Here is a 20,840-nt window from a genome sequence, read left to right on the forward strand (position 1 = left end):
GCTCAGGCTCCTTTCCCCCCAACGAGGTGACATTCCATGTCCCTAGAGCTAGTCCCTGTGTCTGCGAATCGGGTCACTGGGCACCCTAATGTGGACTGCACCCAATCCACATCTACGTTTCCCTCGGTCGGTGGTGAGTCCAGGACCTGGGTCCAGGCTACGCCATACTGGACAAAGTATCGGCCTTTTATTTCTTTCATATGGGCTTTTGAAAGTCTGACCCATCACCCAGGACCTCTTTGCCAGGGGTCTACCAGGGGATAAGGTCTCCAACAACATCACTCCTGGGATCATGCAGACACTCAAACTCCACCACTTCATTAAAGTGACAGTTCAGGGGGACATCTAAGCACGTTTTAAAAGTGGCGTTTTTCAGAAATAATGCTGCTCCATTCAGTTAATTGGCTCAAAGCCTGATATGGATCTGGACTGCTCAGACTCCTGGACTTCTGGGTGGAGAATGAGCCAGTAGCTGTTTAGAGGAAATAATCAGATTTGCAAAAAGCAGTGTGGAAAATATATTTAACAGAGTGAAATTTAGGTGTCTGATGTAATGAAATACGATGAATTCCCAACCCCAGTAATGAGACACTTCAATACAACTTTCAAACTATCTGCATGTTGCAATATCATCATCATACCTCTTTATTCAAGGACTTATATTCATACAAAAATCTATAGGTACAGTCCAAATGACTGTGGGAGAGACAGTCAAGTAACAGATCAGGCAGCGAAGGATTCAGCCACTCCAGAACCTCTTTTTCTCAGAAACAGCTTGTTTCCACTTTGGTGGTTCTGTGAGAGAAAAAAAACAATATTCAAGCCTTTTTTTGTTTGTTTTTCTTTTTTCTTCTGTTTTACCTGAAATCGATACATTTGTGTGTTTAGATAGAAGATAGAAAATACCACCAGAAAATAAATCATACAAATCATGACCTTAGTGAAGCCAAACAATTCCTCAGTTCCTTTTTTTGTTTGTTTTCTTTTTGTTGTTCTTTTTTTCACATGCAAATTTTCTTTTCAGAACATGCAAACAGGACATGTTGAGAGGGGGGGCAGCCACACAAAACCTGTGAAAGGGCAAAAAACAAAACAAAACAAAAAAACAGAAATTGGCACCCTGTAAACGTGGGGCTCATTAAAGGTTTGAAAATGTCGATTCTATATATTTCTTTAATACACTTCAAGTCTACTGCTCCAAAACAGCAACTTACAATGACAGGCAATCTATTGATACTTTGACACAGACCAGACCCACACCTACAGTCAGACTTCACTGCTTCAAAGTCTAAAACGTCTCCTGTTAGATCCATCGAACAGATTTCACATTAATGAGACAAAGAAAACATGAGGGAAGAATCCGACTCGGACAAGATATTTGGAAATAATTTACATGATTCTACAATTGCCAGGAAACGACAGCGAGCACCGAGGTCTGTACTTTCAATCAGAAAGAGTGAAAATGGTCCAAATAAATCTGAATATTTTAATAAAGGTGAACATGACCACAACAGCATTACCATGGTCCATTTAAGAACAAAATCTCTGCCTGTTTAACAATCACATATAACCATATTGAGCATCTTGACGAAAAACACTGAATTTGTTCATTTTTTTTTTAATCTTCACATCTTGGAAAAATGAGCCAAATTGTGTTTTCAGTGTCTGCAGAATGTCAACTGCTGTGGAAAACCATTAAAAACACATTATCAGCCATAAAACAGCACGAGTTAATGTGTCTGCTTTTTTTAATACGCACAATCACATGATTTATTATTCCCACATGCACTTATCTTGAAGTTGATTTATTATCACTGAATCTTTACATAGGTTGGACCACATTCAGTGTCTAATCCGCTGAATCCAACCTTTCCAGCTGAGTTTTCAAAACTATATAATACAAGACTGCAACATCAAAACTTTAAGTAGCTATTTTTAAGCCATTTTAGGAAGAAATCTGACATTTTCTTGTGGCCTTTATCAAGAGATTTGAGCAGAGCTGAAACATTTTGGTTCGTTCTTATATTGAGGCTTGATAATTGTAAGAAACAGAAAACAGGTTATCGGAAGCGTTATCCTTTTACAATGTTATAATAAAAAGAGGTAGAGTCGGAGTATGGTCGATGTGTTGCGTTATCCTGGCAGAATAAGGTGAATTACAGCACAAAATAGCGTAAAATCGAATCTGTGGAAGGTGGAATTGACAGGTGAAGAGATTCAGTGGATAGTTTGGATTACTTAAAGCTGAAATGTGGCATTTGTAACTCATTAAAAATGCTGTTGCAGGTAGGCGCTGGCACGGCTGCCACAGTTTGGAAAAGCATGAAACGGCGACTGAATGACACATGAAGATGAAGGAATCATCGGCATAAAAACTCAACTGAGATGTTCATTTGGATATTATCAATAAATGGATTTACTGGTATAGAAGCCAAAATAGCATCAGGCGATAAAATTTGCATAAAAAAATAGATGGTTATATTTAAAACTCTGAAAATGATAGTTATCGAAGACAAAATACACATACTGGCCACCTACAACAGGAATGTACTACGTGTCCTCAGGGGAAACGGATCAAGAACACAAAAGGAATGAAGCTGGATTACTGGATGTGGTTGATCAGTCCCGTCTTCTGTCTTTGAAGATTAGCAGCACAAATACCCAAATTTCTCCAAACTGAGAAAAAAAAGACCATTATGGACCCATGCACCTCTAATACCGCACTTACAACTGAAAAACACCCCATTTAATTTTATTTAAAGTAATCAAAGCTGTGTCACTGACATGGAGGGAAGAGGCTCTGTTCTCGTCCTGGGCAGACGTCTACAAAGAACATGAAAAAAGCTGGGTTAGCTCATCACTTTTTTTCACACAAAAACCTGTTTATTGGCTGTGTTTTTCTTTTTCATCCCTTTAAGTTTCAAAACCACTCAATTTAATTGAAATTACAACTCGGCCCAAGGTCTGGAAGAAGACCCCATTTCGTATACTGGGTGTTTCTGGGTGAGTAGGCGTCATGCAGTAAACTTGCTCGCCTCAAAAAAAAAGCAAAAAAAATCACATACAGCATATCAGCTTCAAGACAATCTGTGCCTTATAGTATGTTCGCTGTACATTACATATAATACATTTGATCATTTACAAGTCTCCACACGCAAATTTGAAAATTTGGTCTCAGTCACGCTAAAGCCTGAACCTGGAGATGTCAGAAGGGTAAAGCTACGGGGCGGATGGAGTGTCGTCTTGTTGCATAGCCCTACTTTTATTCAACAGTCAGCAGCAACAACCCGACTCTTTATTGGACCTGTGAACGCCACACAAGTCACAAACGATGGCAGATGTGAGACATTTGGACTGCATGCTTAAAGAGGCAGGTGTATCGATTCTGTATTAAATTATCTAAAAATGGCACTTTTCCCCATTCTGAGACTGTTTTCGGTCTGGCAGTAGATTTGAAAGAGAAAGGCAAACGCTAACCACACATCCGTAAGCAAGAAGTACAGACACTATTTTTTTTTTCAACCCTGGCATGCACTAAACTGCTGACTTTGGGTCTCTAATTCAGACCTACCTACCATAAAATTCAATACAAAAAAAAAGACTTTTTTTGCAGTCGTCCTCTATACTAGATTGAAACAAGTTTTGATCAGTCCATGTAACCTTAAATTGGAAGATCCCAGCTCTCTCTCCATCTAAACCAAAAGCCAGGCTGCATTTCAATACATCGTGGAAAACGAGGCACTTAGTATTTAGTCACTTAATGTCAGAAAAAGACTCGTTTTTGACCCCATCTGGTACAATTTGAGAAACCTCGGATCAAATCCCAGTTGAGATCTGCTCCTGACTAAACCTACTGTGTTCATTTGGTGTTCATGGCAGAAGATTTAAGACCCACATATTCCTAATTCGGAGATAACCCTGTAGTAACTGTGAATGGACAAAAATCAAGACGAGGTTGTAATTTGGCAGATCAAACTTTTCACTCACATACAAACAAATGAGACACATCTACATGACCCCATCTCAAAAAACAACTGGGACGCTCTTCAAAATGTAAATACAGAGAGAATGCAATGATGTGCAAATCGTTCCAAACCCACATTTGACTGAAATTTATAGAAAGACAACATATCGGATGTTGAAGCTGACGGGGTTTTTGACATTTACTTGGTGCGACAAGCTCAAATAATTGGGATGTGAGGAGGAAACTGTATTTATATATCAGATATTTCAGACCTGGATTTCATGGAGTTGGATAGAATTGTTAAAAAGTTTGACGGCACGATATCACAATCCACAAGTGACAGCCGCTATGATGTGCAAGAATAACGTCTTCCTGTTTATCATTAATGTACAGCAATTATGCAGTAAACAAACCAAGAAGAAAGAAGAAGAGGAAGATTGAATACTAGGGGGAAATAGAAGGAAAACCCAAACTCCACACAGAGTTCCCCGACCAGAACAAGAACTGAGGATGTTCTCGTGAAGTGCGAGAGCGGACTGAACTGAGCCACGTATCACATTATAAAACCAGCAGGTATAGGGTAACCTGATCGGTGGTCAGTGTCCTGATTGGGTTTAAATCGTTCATGAAGGGTTTTAGCAGTAAAGGTGAGGAGGGAGAGATTTCTTCTACTATGTGGGCATAAAAGGGACACAGAGACGATTCTATCACAGTGTCCAGAAACTACATTTAAACATAACTTGAGGTGTTTTTACTGATCAACATTTTCTTTTCCTTTTTTTAACTGTTTTACAGGACCTTCCAGCTTGTAATCAGTTTAGAATCCAACACGAGTGGTGAGCTGCAATATATACAGGCTTTGTGGCAACTTTACACTCAAACATGACTTTGGGGGAAAACGTGGCTCACTTCATCGACGCGCTGCCAAACCACATTCTGCCTGCTTGCAGTTGTGTTTATGCATTTAAGAATTCCAACATCTGATCTGCTGTCATTGCTTCATTCTCTTTTGAATGTGAGTTTATTGTAATTTGCACATCACTGCAATCTGTTTTTTTTTTTCTTGAGATTTCATGCAAGATCCCAACTATTCTGCAGTTGTAAAAAAAAAAAGAAAAAAACCGCCATGTTTCTGTGAGGACTGAGGCTATTGGGTTAGCCTGAAACACAGTTTCACTGAAAGAACGAGGAGATTTTGGCTTTTTCGTCCTCTGCTCCACTGGATTTACTGGCCAAGGCAAAAATACTTGAGGGTCTTCAAATGTGCTATAATTTCAGTGCAAGTAAAGGGGTAGAAAACAGTTGGTGTGATTTTTCCATAAAGAGGTCATCATATTAAAAAGAGAGTGACACTACAAAGCTGGAATGATATCTGATCCCCCTTTACGGCACTGTCCGCTGACTCTCTTTAAATGCTCAGCATCTCTGGCTCCGTGCCAGCCGCCGGGCCTCCCGCTGGACCGCTGCGCCGGGTCCGACTGGCGCTCTGAGCAGCGCCGCAGAAGCTGCCCTCCATCCGCTACTCAACAGCAAACTCTTCCCAGAGTTCCTTGCCGAGTTTAGCACCAGTCGTCTTCCTCCCGCTCCCTGAGACTCGCTCGGTTCCCGGACGCAGAGCTGACCCCGACGGTGAAGTGGTACCCGTTGGGCACCACCCCTGCCCGGCCCTGCGCGGCGGCGGCGCTGGCGGCGGTGGAGGCGGCAGTCCTGGCGGCGCGCCCGCCCCCTCCTCCGCCGTGGCTGCTCACGGCGTCCTGGAAGTCCTCCGTTTCCTCGAGGAGCGCCCGGCGAGAGGAGTCCTGCTGCTGCCGGTTCAAGTTCGGGTCCGAACCGATTCGCGTAACGGGCATCGGGGACTCGTCGAGGGCCCCGACCAAGCGGTCGTGCTCCGAAAGGCCACGGCTGAAGCGAGTCTGGAGCCCCGCGGCAGCGGCGGTGGCGCCGGCACCGGGCTGGAGGGGTGAGGAGTTGGCGGTCTTGTAGGCCACGGCGGGTCGGGGGGTGAGGGGCGTCTGGGGGAGCTGGCGGCGCCCGCGGCCCGGTGTGGTCGCGCCAGAGGGGAGGGCTTTAACCACACTGCTACCATGCTGCAGGAGCAAGGCACAAACATGATGTTGGTGCAAAACCAGCTGCTTCATTTTATTCAAATCTGACATCAAGAGCACATGAATTTTAAAGTCTTTTGTGGTTTCAGAAACTGTAAAGGATCTTATATGATACATCTTCTGTCTTTGTCTTCTGTCTAATAAAGACACTCATCCAAACCACAACAAATCAACACAGAATCATTGGAACCGTATTGGTTCAACAGATGATTAAAACATTTAGCCCTGAAGACGGCCGAAGCATTTGAAGTGATTTACTGAGAGAATTCCAGTTTTTGTGCACAAGATTTAGCAGAAAGTTCAACATTTCAAGTGAAAAGGCATCGTTGGGCAACAGAAATTAATCTAGTGTTTGTTTTTTTTTTTCTAAACTGAAAGAGAATGGCAAATTTTCTCTACTAAAGCCAAACAGCTTGTTTTGAAGTGGTCAAACAGTTCTTCTCATTCTGCTACCGACTCTCATTCAGGCATCTGAATGAGTAAAAAAAAAAAAAAAAAAAAAAAAAAAAATACTGAATAATACTCATAATTTGTCTAGTAAATCTTATTTGGGTGCTTTTACTGTGAAATATGGATGTAGTTTTGGAACAATCATACCACGCAGTGTAAGAATGTTTGTACTTGGCGTGCGTCTCACCTGTCTGGGGAAGCCCGGGTCCTGCCCCTCTCCCGGAGACGTGGATCGACTGGGCCCGGCCGACCTGGCGTGGCACTGCTCCCTGCTGCCGTAACGCTCGCAGGAGTAATACCGCTGCTTCTCCCCGGCGGAGGAGTGGTGCCTCCTCTCCTGGGGCCGGCTGCGGTCCCGCTCCCTCGCTCGCTCTCTGGACGAGTCCTCGGCCGAGGGGTCGGTGAACGAACCTGGAGGAGAGAGGGGACAAGATCCGTGATGGAGGTTTGAACGTTTGTGGTTGTAAACAACTGGATGACTGAGCTTCAAAAAGCCTTTAATAACAGAAAGTCATCTGAATATTAGGGTGTGTTTTGCTGCCTCCAGCGCATTGAAGGAATATTCCATCAGCCTTTGAAACCCCTTGGCTTCAAACAGGAAGCCTTTGAGCCAAAGCAGGCCTGTCAGGGACTCAGTCCAGCCCATGAGGTGGTCTTGTGAAGAAAGTCTTTACCGTGGATTGCGCCGTTCTCCAGAAACAGACATAAAACATTAGAACCCGAGCCAGAAAGTCACAGATACATCAGTGAACTCCTGCTACCTTAGTGCTGAGCTTATTCTCTATTATAGCATTAAAGCTGAACTGCTCGTACGTCTCAGCTGATGAGGATTTTCATCAGATGACCCTTAAAATCTGGTAAATTTTTAAATTGAGAAACCATCAAATGTAAAACAATGTTTCTCTGTACAAACGTGTCAAAATGGCTCTTTTTATTTAAATTAATGAGAATGACAAAAGTAAGACAGCATATTTTATGTACATACGAGTCAAATGTTTGAAAACACTTCTGTAAAAAGTAAAAATCACTCATTTCTACAGAATGTGTTGCTTTACAGCTTCCAGTCGTGTGGCATGAGGCGAAGCCCCGTCATGACATGACTTCTCTTAACGCTGGAATAATTCCAGCTTTTCAGATTACAGCCGCGTTGACAGAAACACAGAAGCCTATTCATCATAATCCAACGTGTCAGATCTGCCTTGGGACGGAGAAGCTTTCGAGGGCTCGAGCTCGCTCCTCTTTCTCCCTCGCCGTTTCTCTGGACTTTAATAGACGCCCAGAGGGCCGCTGGTGCTGCGGCGTCTCGCTGGACACGTCCATAAATCCCCGTCTGCTGCGGCCTTTTATCTCCGCAATAAAGCCAGGCTACTGCCCTCCAGTGTTGACACAAAAACACTCTGCCAGACTCTCAGCTGGTAATCTATCCAACAGGTCGCCCTCGATGACAAATAAAGAAACTAAATTCTCCTCTCCGGGTAGCAGAGTGTCAGATGATCATTTCTGTGCTCAGCTGTATATATAAATATTTCAGATGAGGACTCTGAATGCAGCTGAAGGTACTGAGAGAGTGCTGTGAAGAGAGAAAGTCTTCAGGCGCTGTCCTCAGTGAATAATTACCAGTGGAAACATCATTTCCTCTGGTTTCAGGAGTGAAATTGAGCACTGTGACGAAGCACAAAATCAGAACTACTGCTATTGCAACAACATGTCATCAGTGGAGGAAAACTGGCCTGTGAAGAAGCCAACGCTCGCTGAATTTTACTTCACAATGACTGGAAGAACCGACACTGAATGATCAAAAAGCGGCGTTGCCCGTTATCTCTGTGCTAACTCGGTAACCCTTCCAGCTTAAAACCTATAAAGTCCGAAGGCCGGTGAGGCCCCGCTTTCCCATACTGAAAATCAAGATCAAGTGAGCCCTTCTGCTCTGACGTCGTGTTCATATGATGATGGTGCAGAAAGTAAAATCCAAATGTTTCTGCTGTCAAACTTTTCCATAGATTTTTATTTTTTAATCAATCTGAACAGATCATCAGTTACATCGGCTCCAGCTTCATAAATCAAACTGAAGGAGTCAGAACAAAAATAAATCCCCAACAAAGCAGATTTCCCTTTGAACGCTCACAGCTCCCTCTGCTAATCAGATGGAAAGGCTGCCATGTAAAATCCCTGGATGAGGCAGCAGCGGAGAAAAACCCCTCACCTCCATAACCCGATCGCGGAACTTTAATCCTATAAAGAATTCTCACCGCTACGTTAAGACATCCGAGGACAGCCTGGCTCGCTGTCTGCTGCTCCGATAGGGAGCTGCCAGGTTTCAGCGTGCACGTCTTCCTCGTCCCATTTGGACGAAGACATTTTTGCAGCGTTGAATTAATGAAACTGTCGGTACTTTCAAATGACACCACCATGAAGCCAGAGAGCAGACACTGCAGATCACTAATCAAAACTTGTACCTCTTTGTTTCGTACATGTAACTATTCCTCCATGAGTTTTCAGCTTTATGTGGATGTTTATAATGGCAGAATATCACTTTTTCCTTGGCACGGGAGAATCTTCTTATGGGATTTCTAAAAGCAGTTAAACTGTATCTGAACAGCTCCAGGATCATTAGCGGATGAATTCCCCCTCATTTGCTCTCGGGCCTAAACACGAGGTGTCGTGAGCGACAGTGATTGTAACGGGGCTGTAAAACAAATGTGTTTGGCAGCGCGGCAGGAATTTACACAACAAGAGATCAGTCCGCTGCTGGCCGAGGGAGGGGAAAGTCAGGGACTCTCCGAGAAGAGGAGCATTTCCACACATTTCATCAGAATCAATCTAAAAGTTGGACCAGAAAGGTGGAACAATTGACTGGCAGCCCCCAACCCTCAGGCCCGGCGGCCAGACCCGATGAAAACCACACAGTTAGCGCTCAGCATGCGCTTCTCAATCCACCACGACTGGCCCACACCTGTTAGAAGTCTTTTTTTGGCTTTTCTTTTTCTTTTTTCCAAATACAGAAATGACAAGAGTAACTCAAACTGTAAATGCTGGCTTTGAATTTAACGTGCTGCAATTTATGAGGCGTTCAAGGAAGCAAGATTCAGCGTGTCGTGATACGAATGATCCAAACATGATAAAGGAAAGTCAGTGAGTCTTTCAACGTCCAGGATTTTAAACTTCATCAAAAGCATGGCTTTTAATGAGAGGAAATGTGGGAAGGAAAGAGAAAAACGAAGGAGAAAATTGAGATGAAATAAACTATGACAACAGGATTTGCTCCTCAAAGGGAAAGATCTGACGAAACGTGCAACTTTGGTCAGTTTTGTCTGTGTGTTTCCCATTTATAACATTTCATCTGACCTGAGGGTTCAGCACACACCTGAGTACTTTTGTTTGTTCCTGACAATCTACCAGTGTTTAAGCTTCATGTAATGTTTATTGTTTACAATCAGAGAAGAGAGAGGAGGTCCGCAGTCTCTCTGAAAGGCAATCTAGGAAGACTAAGGAAAAAAAAAAAAAAAAAATGGTTGGAAACAACTTTTTTATGCAACCATCTGCTATCCTGTCATGTAACATCTGCTACTCAGTAAACTCTGTTTGCACATTTAAGGTTTTTCAGTACATATAAGAGGTAGTGTACCGGCTGCTGACATTGCTATCGGATGGCATAAGTCTCGTAAGCTCTTATTTTTAATGGAGCCTTTTGGCTCAGCTCCCTCTTCACTATGTCGGACCGATACAGCGACTGCATCACTGCAGCCGGGCATGCATGCGGGCGCTCCAGCTCCCACAACACGTTAGGTGATTCCTGATCATGATAAAATGAATCCTTACCAACGGTACTGGACGGCTGCACCGACGCCGCTCTGTCCAGGGACTTCTGCTTCTTGTCCTTGTCCTTGTCCCTGCGTCGATGGCAGCGGTGGTGGTGGTGATGGTGGTGGGCTCTGTCCTGGCCCTGTGGCGGTCCGGTGGATGCCTGACCGGGCCGCTCTAGATCGTACTCCCCCAGCCCGACGTCCTGATGGCGGCACTGCGGCGTCAGCGAGGATGCCGAGCGTCTTATCGGACTGAGATCAACTATCGGCTGAAAGGGTGAAGGCAGACAGGGAGAAGCGTGATCATAGAGTACAGCACGTGGATGGAAGTTGTGGTTTCACCCAAGGCACTTGTACTGGATCACCAAAATATCCACGACACACAAATGACACAACCAGTGGACGGCAACCTTTGGTTGAGAGACCAAACCCGTTCTTCTCCAGGTAACAGGTGTTAAAAAAAGACTTTGAGAAGAATGAAAGCATCTCTGTCACAACCTGAGTGCTTACAACTACTTTTATTATGTAACTTATGAACCAGCAGGTGTTTGCTAGTGAACAGAGAAGAGGTGGGGTGTGACACCGGCCTTTGAGGCACTTCTTTTCTTTTCTTATACTCTATTATCTATTATCATTTGCCAAGTAAACCTAATACGTGAATGAACATACTGCATGTTGTATTTATTTAAAGGAATACACCACTGAAAGAAATTAACAATACCCAACGCCTGAACACATCTGAAATATGGCTCCAGATGTAATGTCAAACAGGGCCAGACTAACTTTCAAATATGAACTTTCATGTGTTTCTGTTGGCCCACAGGCCTTATGTTTGACACCCCTGCCTTGAAGCTACAGTTTGGTACTATTAATGATGCTATGCCAGCAGTCGCACTTCAACTCTATAAGTTATAAACATTCGATTTTCATCTCGTAGTTGAAAAAAGACTCCATCTATCAGCTGCTTTTTCTCTAAGTGCTGCATTAACTAACGTAGAGTTCTCCATCAGCAGACTGGCTGAACACCAAAACTGTTGTGTCATCGTATGATGATTATTCATTTGGGTAACTTACGAATGGTTTCAAGGCAGAAATGGTGAATATTATCCACTGAAACTGTGAGATATGAAACATTAACTTGTGTTCAATATTGACTTTTTTTTCCTCCATCTTCGTTCACTCCCTGAGACTTTCAATGGACAGTCAATATCAAGTGAAAGCATACGTGGTGTATTCCTTTAAAAACTTCTCCATGGAATAATAGTTTAGTAAATGCTTGGAGGACAATGACACAAACCCCTCCTGATTCTTACCGTACTGACCAATACGGCTACCAGGGACCAGACTGGTGTGATAGGAAACGGAGACAGCAGCTAAATTCCCGCCCCGTCTGCTGGTTACTGCAGATTTCATACAATAACTTTGAGTATATGTCGTGATTAATAGCAAAACTGATCATCAAAACACAATGTTTGATTCCAACTGGTACCTCCGGTTAGTGAATGGGTTGAGTGGTACTTTGGGGGGGGGGGTTGTGCTATTCCACTGCTTCCTACCTCACAGTCTGTCCTGTAGCTACAGTCAGAGACAACAACAGCACAACACTGTAAGAAATAGTCATATTAACAGGTAGTTTTACCTAATATGCACTGCAGTCTTAAAATCTCATGTCGTAGGTGTGTAGTAGCAGAAAAGGAAATTTCACATAAAGTATTTTTTTCTTCACACACTTTGAAGAAAGTGATGTGAAACAACAGATTTTCAGTCATTTGTTTTAGACTTAGAGAGCGAGTGAAATCTTTTGCCCTGTGATAAAATGAGATTTTAAGACTGACCATTACAACCAGTGACATAAAGAAGTTGGCGGGTTTTAAGTGTGTAGTGGAGAGAAAGTTTTTAGTTCAAAGCGGAAAAGCAGCAATACCGTCTCTACCTCGCTTCACAATCACACACTGACTCACAATAAGAGACCACACACTACTACGTACGTAACACTCACATACACACATTTCACCAATGTGTAGCACTGTACTGCTGCAGCTCACGGCTGAGAGGCAGCGCAGAGTGGTAGGCATACCCTGAACACACATCCTTCTCCAGGGATGGAAGGTGGGGATGCTTAATGGATGCCACGAATCCGTAATGTCGGAATTCTTACGTCTATCAGCAATTTCATGGAGTGACTAGTGTTCAGTGTCGGAGCGTTACTGTGCACATGATGGGAGGGAGTGAACCCGGCACATGGTGGTTCGACACAGACATGAAAGGAAGAGGAAATAGGAGAGGACGAAAGGAGGAGGAGGAGGAGGGAGAGAGAGAGAGAGAGGTGGCACAACAGGTGGTACATACTGCCAGGTGGGTCCCAGGGGCGTGGCGAGGGTGGCTCCGCTATCAGACAGCACACACAAGAGGAGGTGGGCACAACATTAGCAGTGAGCATTGAAATCGGGAGAAAGGGAAGACGGAGGAGGAGAGCAGACTCGAGTCGGATGAGGCTGGTGATGCTCTGCATGTTCTGACTGTCAACAAACCTCATGAAAAGACCGAAACCAACACGTGTCAGTCCTCATCTGAGAACCCGGAGCCAAAACTTCAGTCATGAGTCTGGAAAGCAAAGCTTTTTTAGAAAAGCCATTTGACCAGTCCTCACATGGTGGTTCAGCGTCTCCAACTGCAAAGACTGCAGCAGGTTCTGTTTTTGCGTCGACCAAATATGTTTCCTGGTAGGAATGCACTGACACCATTTCCTGAAAGGATGAGTAAAAGTACAAGAACCAATCTTTAGCTGTGCAAGTGCTTAGTAAATGCCATTTAAGCTAATTTATGTATGTAGCGCAGCTGCTAAGCGCTGCCCGTATGCGTACTGTAGACGCAGTGGTAGCTTTGAGATGCAGGACTGAGTTTGCTGTGCTCTGCTCACACACTCCAGCTCGCTGTTAATGAGTGTATCAGCCATACTTTAATCATGTTTAGCATGTAGCACCACTAATATGTGAGCCCTGAAACTCTTTAGCATGTAGCATGTAGCACGGCTCAGAGTAACATCCTCCTGGATCCACTGAGGAGTTAATGAGTTTCAGTTTATCACTAGTGTCAATATCATGTTACATGGACATAGGAGAAGAGCTGTCTCTCTCAGATCTCTGAATACTCCAAATTTGTTACACAATCTATAGCTGGCCGTGTTCTGGCACAGTAGCATTTAAACCCAACATATTCATGTGGAGTCCCACACACTAAACAGTGCACTATGTCTACATTCTCCGCCTGTCTGCATACTTTACCTCCACACAACAGAATCTGGATTCTTGGTTGATTCATTTATCGTCTGACTGAAAGGACAGTGCTTTTTCTTGCAAACCCAGAGACATCCCAAAGGCTTCCACCCTCAACTTAGTGGAAAACGAAAAAAAAGTAATCAAACAGTCTGTGTGTAATCACCATGAACAAACTTCCTGTAATCAGTCAGAAAAACAAATTTCCCAACATGAAAGATTCACTTGGACACCTTTGATCAGCACAGATTTACAGAACACATGTTTTCGTGGTATGGCTCTTTATGAACACACGGAAGTCCGAAGATCGCGGTCTCTGGTTTGACAAAAAGAGCATCTGAGATACAGATGAATGCAGAGTTAGCTGGCAAACAGCTGCAACGGACAACCAGCTCCAGGAGTTATGAATGGGGAGATTTGAGGACACGTCCATGGAAGAAGAAGAAACGTACGGCCCTTTGTATGACTAAGCTCTACTTACGCTGTGCTACTTCATGTCAAGTTTTCTCTCTGGCGATGTGTTCTCCCTCATTTTGATTCCGAGGAGAAACGATAACAGAGAGTAGCCTGACAATGTGTTCAGTTTGAAAATGACTAATGAAATGGGTTCAATATGAAATTGGGCTCACAAAAAAAGCTTTTTTTTAGCAGGTACGGAAGTGAACCGAATGAACTGTACGGCGCAGATGTTATATAGACTAACACTTGTTGGATTTGGTCTCCCGTTAAATGTCTTTGACAAAAAGACAACACAGAAAATCACCAGCCACGTCTTGCATAGAGAAAGAGAGGTGTGTGCGTGAGTGTGCATGTGAGTGTGTGTGTGTGTATGCAACGTAAACATAAGGAAAGCACATGTTCAGTGTGTTATGAGACAGAGCCAGCGGACACAGAGAGAGGAGGAGACTAAAACACAGAGAGCAAAGCTGGACAGACAGAATCAGACAGGTGGGACAAAACCAAAAACACACAAGTGAGGGACAGAAAAACCATCATCGGCAGACAAGAGCAGCGACTGCGAGTCACAATCCAAAAGATCAAGTGGAGTCCAGATGAAAAGAGAGTATTGAAGCGCTCATGCCGAACTCAGCTGAACTTATAGTGGGTGAGCGACATGCATCCTGAAGAAAACAACTGGATAAAATGTTAAACGATACTGATATGCTTAACAGTACGGATAAACTGGACATCTGGAGACATATGCAATGTAAAGACATTGGAATGCGGCGAAATATTTCTAGTTAAACCATGTAATCAGATGACATTTGACTGCACATGACAAAAACCTGGAGCAACTGTACAAATTATCAGCACAGAATGGTAACCGTTACAAACAATATCAAACAATGCATTAGTACGACAGCATTGTTGAGTTTTTCGATGCGTTTGCATAGATTTTAATTTCTTATGTTAAAAGTTGATATTCAACGTTCTTCTTACAAAATCTATAATGAATAATGAAAAAACACAAAAGTGTTTCCAGTCAAATTAATATGAGTAAAAGCCTGCTGCCTCTTGGAAAATGAAACTCTTTCAGGTTTTAGGCCCCATTTATGCGTTTCGAGCAAAAAATGCATCATTTTGTGCTTTAATTTCAGAAAAGTTTCATTTTTACACAACATTAACAGTGTAGCTTTCATGTTGGGCCACTAGTGGGAGCTGTTTGATTGTGTAAAGAAACCACACATGCATGCAAATAAAGATACACTTTAAAGACTAAAGATGGGAGTACGTTGGCATTTGTGCGAACGGAAATGTCCGGCAGGTGTTTCTGCCCGGAAGGAAAAACAGATTTAATCGCCGAAGACGCCGATCACTGTGACTTGTGCGTGTGAGCTGAGGCTTGTCCAATGTCATTGTTTGGAACAACAAACGCACAGACCTTTGAAAACCAAGCTATCATCTCAGATTCACTTCATACTAGGTTGCTGGCACATCAGTCATTTAAATCCGCTCATTTTTATTAGTACATACACATACACTTTTAATGATTTTATTTCTGTTTTTATCTCTTCTGCTTTATTAGATGTAAAGCACTTTGTGATCTTTATCTATGAAAAGTGCTATATGAATAAATACTAATGATCTTCAGAGCTGTTTTCAAAAAGGTGCGTTTTCAGAGGCTCAGAGCACCGTTTTCGTACAAATAGACACAAAATATAACAAAAGTTCTGTGTTTTCACCTGTAAACGTGTAGATGGAGCCTGAGAAACTAACATCAGGACTTTCTTCAAAGGCGTGATGAGAACGACAAATCTTCTCTCATACATTCATATCAATGTTCCACAAGGTGCAGTGCACCTGGCTCTTAAAGGGACAGGAGTGAACTCTGGCATTATTTGAAATGAAATATCTAAAACACGTCTGAAATACAACTTCTGTATCTGGGTGAAGCGGTCGGAGAGGCTGACTGACCGTTAATATAGTAGCAAGTTATTCAGCAAAATAATACATGCTAGACATTTTCTATTTTTGATTCAAATGTTCTGATATTTACTGATACATAACCTGTTATCATACAAGAAATAAAACCATCTATCTTTGTCTGTATCCTGTGATAAGTGCTCTGTGAAATGTGTGAAGTGTTCAGACTGGGAGATCAGGATCAGCAGGATGAACTGATGTGGTCTGACTCCCATTCAGCCGCCCGCCGGACTTTCTCTGCCCTTCGTGAGTCTGTTTTTTTTTTTTTTCATTACCATTTCAACATAAATAGAAAACATCTATATTTTTAAAGGTTTACACTGTCTCAGGAACTGAAAGGAAAAGATCTGTGAAGAGAGGTGAGTGGTAAAAGAGGAGACGGTGCGCCCGGAGCACTGAAGGGCTTACGTAGTACTCGGCGTTGAGGCGGGGCAGAGAGGCGGCTCTGCAGTGGCCTTCCAGGCTGGGATACCCCTCTGTGTCAGAAATGTTTTCCACCTGCTTCATTTCAACTTGTTCCTGGGGAGAAATAAAACGTAAAGAGAACCAACAGGTGTCAAACCGAGCCAAGAGAGTTGTCAGGTCGAATAAAAGAGTGTTTTGTACCTGAGGTCTCGTGGAATACTGGACATCCTCTGACTGGCCTCTCTGCAGCTTCCGCCGGGTTTTCGGCCTCTGTACTGTCTGAGAAACATCTCCAGACTGGGAATGCTTTATGGCACTCCTCTGACTCAGTCTGAAATGTAATGTAAGAAGGTTTCAAAAGCGTTTGTAACATGTTCAAAAGCAGCACATTAACATAACAGATTCCTGCAGTCATAAACCGATCTTCATTATAAATCATGAGCTTATTCAGTCCTCCTGACAGCAACATGACAGATATACTCTGAGAAAGATTAGCTCATGTCAACAGCTGATAAGCAGAAGTGTGAGCATGTCTTTTTGTGTAATTTACCAAATTACAGAGCAAATTACAGTCAATCAGTCATAAGACTGAATCAAACACGACTGCAGTACTGGTTTAGAGAGAGGCTGTGAAAAGAAACACAAAACTTAACGTTCCTAAGTGATGAAGTTTATTTAATTTGTAGTAACTTGGAAAATTATTCTTCTACTTTTTTAAGACAAGTAACTGCAATCCGTCATTTATGTGTCAACTCAAGTTAAGGCAGAATCCACATAACAGCAGCTGCATGAAGAGGAGAGGAAGCATCAGGAGGAGATATCTGGAAGGCTACAGTCAACTTCAAAGTCAGACCATCTTTATTCTTCGACAGATCAACACCTAAACAGTGTGACCACATAGTATAAGGATGTTTGTCACTATGCCGATGACACTCAACTATTGTTGTCAGTTCACTGTGGAACAAAAACATCTCTGCATCGTTCCACGGGTCACATTCTCACTTCTCCACTGAGTTCCTGAAGAAAGCCCCTCCCTTTCCTCCCACGGATACACATGAGCGCCACTCACATCGCGTCCCTGCTGATCGACGTGCTGGTGATGGCGGTGATGGGCGGGACCTCCGCTTTGGCCTCTGGCTCCGGCTGGGCTGTCGGGAGGGGCTGCTTGGCGGCGTGGGGGCTGGGGAAGGGCGGTTCGACCTCTGCTATCTGAGTGAGGGGCAGCACGGGGCGGAACAGCGCCCCCAGTTTACCAATCTGCAGGACAGAACAGCGACAGACAAAAGTAAACAAAAACTCAAATTCATTTTCTCTGTTTTAAATATTCACGTTCAAATATCTAAAAGAGGGAAAATCAGAATGTTGTGAGTCAGAGAACTTGTTGAACTATTTTTTTCATTATCAGTTTCATCAGATATATATATGCTTTTTTGAAGCAGTTTGAAGATATTTATCTTTAAAGCTGTCAAGTGTTTTGTGGAAATGATGAAATTTAAGTAAAACTGCCGACATAAGTTACAATCCTTAAAAATAAAAGTAAGGTGGATAATGCAGAAAAAAGTCATCTTAATGTAAAAATGCTGCTTAAATTTGAAGATATCAAAACAACGTGTTTGTGTCCTTTGATATCATCTGGTTGTTGGAATTAAAACCAATTCTATTAAAGGCATTCATCCCAAACTGGAGTTTGAACCCAAATTAGAAACATAATGGCATGAATGTGAGTCAGTCTAAGTCACATCGGTGCGTTTTCTTCAAGTTAAATAACTATTTTCATCAACAGTGAGCTTATAAGAAGACCACAAACATGAGGAAGCCAGAGAAAAATTATACATTCACCGTTTAAATATACTGTATTTTACACTGGGCAACTAACCAACAATTTCTACAAAGACACAGCACATCGGAAGTGTTTTATTGAAAAAACTAAGAGAAAAATCCTCACAAAACTGGGTTTTAAAAGCAGGATAATTGACAGCTTCATGCCTGGACTGCTGCAGGTAACTCCCCCTACCTGAGGCCCCCCCGCAGAGTTCTGCTGCTGGAGCTTCTTGGCGCGGTTCTGCTTGTAGTAGTCGAAGATCATGAGAGCAGCGTAGACCTTCCCCACCGTCAGCTCATTATCTGCAGACACACACAGTTCCTGCGTGTGAGCAGTAGATGGCACCAGATGAGAAACAAAGCGGGACGGCGTGGGCCGTCTGGGACTCACATCGCCATTCAGATCAGAGGAAACCTTACATCAAGGAACTGGAGTCTTTTAGAGATTCAAGACCAGGTAGATTTTCACAGTAGAATCAGTCATAATAATATAAAGATGTCTGGAGATTTCTTGATTAAGGCTCCATCAGTTGGACTGGTTTGTTCAGCACTTGCCACTGTTGTCAGAAAACATTTAGACTGAACAATAGCCAGTCTAACAGTAGTATTAGTTGTTTTATTGTTAAAATCTCACTGCATTCATTTCAGTTTGTAAAAACATTTAAATAGGTGTTACATGTTGAAGTAACATCCAGATTCAAGGGAGATCTTACAATTTTTTTTATGTTTTGTATGTTAAGAAACCACTACGTTTAAGCGTTTACATCAAAATTGTGAGCAGCAGGAGGAAAAAAATGAAGGGTTAAAGACAAAGATGAATTCTTCAAAAGGAAAATACACAGAATGTAGACAAAATCAGAGCTGAATGCATGTTTTGTGATTAACAAAAAAGGTGAATAAAAGTTTGAAACTGTGCGATCTGAAGTGACAAAAGTCCAACAAACACCCTGAGAAGGTGTGTCAACCCAGAGTTAATCCTCAGAGAAAAGGAACTCATCAATAAGGAACATAAAAAATAAACTGTAGCTCATATATGGTGTAATATAAGTATCCTTAAGCTTTATTTTTATTTCTTCATCACTGTATAGGGTGTAAGGTAAAAGCATCTGACCACATAACACAGATGGACAGGCTACAACCTCAACATCGAGCAAACTGGATCCTCTTGTGGGTTGGTTTTGGCCCACAGGCCTTATGTTTGACACCCCTGCTCTACAGGAATTAGCTCTTACATTTATGCGGCGTCACCAGCAGGTCCACGGTCTTCTGCGAGAGGCTGGGCCACACTCGGTTTATCTCCCTCTTCAGGTCCACATCACACAAATGCTGCGCCAGAACCCCTGCAGAGAGAACGCCCCCCCCACACCCACCCCCCAACAAAACCTGTCACATCACATCTGCAGCAGAGCGATCACATCATCTTCAAGGCCGTCGGCGCGGCCGCCGGCGGACGGCGGGTTCTGGAGTCTCACTCTCTCACCAGATGCCAGTTTGATCTCCAGGGCGGTGCGGATGAGGGCCATCAGCGTGGACGTGAAATGCACCGTGTTGTCATCCGCGATTGGCATGTTCATCCTCACCAACCGCTGAGAGGGAGGAGGGACAGACGATAAACCGGGCGAAACAGGAAGCAGGGGCGGGAGTGGTGGATTAAATGTGCTGCTACTCGCTGTTTGATCTTTGTTCATATCTAAAATACGAACAGGGACAGACGGCTTTGCATTGTGTAATAAATGGAAGGGAATTGCAAATAGAACTGAGAAAAGCAGTTTTACACAGTTTTCTTCCTCAATGTGCCCAAGCTGTCAGGTTCAACATGTGGATGGCAGTTTGAGTCCGTCCACATAAAGGCCTGCACTGTTCTGTCGCTGTTCTCCCATGGAGCTGAAGCAGCCTGCAGTTTGACTCTGCTGCCGCCGCCACCGCCGTTGCTACGAGACAACTGCCAAGCACACTCCTCCTAAAACCCAAAATATGATTAGCTGGTAATGCTGAGCTGGACTGTAAGCTCGGAGAACACGCTGAGCCCCACAGCTGCCGGGAACGTGCAGCTGGATGTCTTTAATTCTCAAAATAACGACTTGATGGAACCGGAGGTAAAACGTGAAGCTGCTGCTCAGCAGATACCTTTATATGTTAGATTTATGAAAAAGATATATGTCAATACCAGAGTTCAACAGTGTGAAGTTTGCATGTTCTTCCTTTATGTCCTTTTTTGAAGTAAATTTAGACAAAAGTATATAAATCTAGACTGGATTCAAACCAGGAATTTTCTTGATGTGACATGAGAGAGCTGGCCACTGCACCACCCTTCTATCAAACTGTTTAACCTTCTTATTCTTCTTCCAATTTTATGATCTGCTGCTTTTCTCAGGTTCTATTATCCCAGTAAATTGAATGTACTTTAAATTTGGAGTGTTTGTTGAACCAAACAAGCGATTTATAATGTCACAATGATGCTGCGCTTATTAGCAACAACAGCTCAGCAGCACGGAGCCTCAATTAGCAGTGAACTGTTCTGCTTTTTTCATTCGTAGTAGACCACTTAAAAATTCTGAGCAAACAACGCTCGGCTGGGAATGAGTCACCAGTT

The 20,840-nt window shown here is 43.1% G+C and overlaps 1 protein-coding gene across 3 annotated transcripts in view; it reads right to left on the minus strand.

Moving 5' to 3' along the window:
* Positions 1-621: 621 nt before the first annotated feature.
* Positions 622-20,840, minus strand: part of cacna1bb (calcium channel, voltage-dependent, N type, alpha 1B subunit, b) — a 159,234-nt gene continuing 139,015 nt past the window's right edge. For all 3 annotated transcript variants that reach the window (XM_030084679.1, XM_030084678.1, XM_030084677.1), the window contains 10 exons: positions 19,728-19,833; positions 19,480-19,587; positions 18,441-18,550; positions 17,496-17,683; positions 16,628-16,757; positions 16,430-16,540; positions 12,672-12,710; positions 10,339-10,591; positions 6,707-6,930; positions 622-6,051 (listed from right to left, as the gene is read on the minus strand). In XM_030084679.1, coding sequence (XP_029940539.1) covers positions 5,524-6,051; positions 6,707-6,930; positions 10,339-10,591; positions 12,672-12,710; positions 16,430-16,540; positions 16,628-16,757; positions 17,496-17,683; positions 18,441-18,550; positions 19,480-19,587; positions 19,728-19,833 — 1,797 coding nt within the window. In that variant the 3' untranslated portion in view covers positions 622-5,523. The remainder of the gene's footprint in view (positions 6,052-6,706; positions 6,931-10,338; positions 10,592-12,671; positions 12,711-16,429; positions 16,541-16,627; positions 16,758-17,495; positions 17,684-18,440; positions 18,551-19,479; positions 19,588-19,727; positions 19,834-20,840) is intronic.

Source organism: Salarias fasciatus, assembly GCF_902148845.1.
Source record: "Salarias fasciatus chromosome 7 unlocalized genomic scaffold, fSalaFa1.1 super_scaffold_4, whole genome shotgun sequence".
Taxonomy (NCBI): Eukaryota; Metazoa; Chordata; class Actinopteri; order Blenniiformes; family Blenniidae; genus Salarias; species Salarias fasciatus.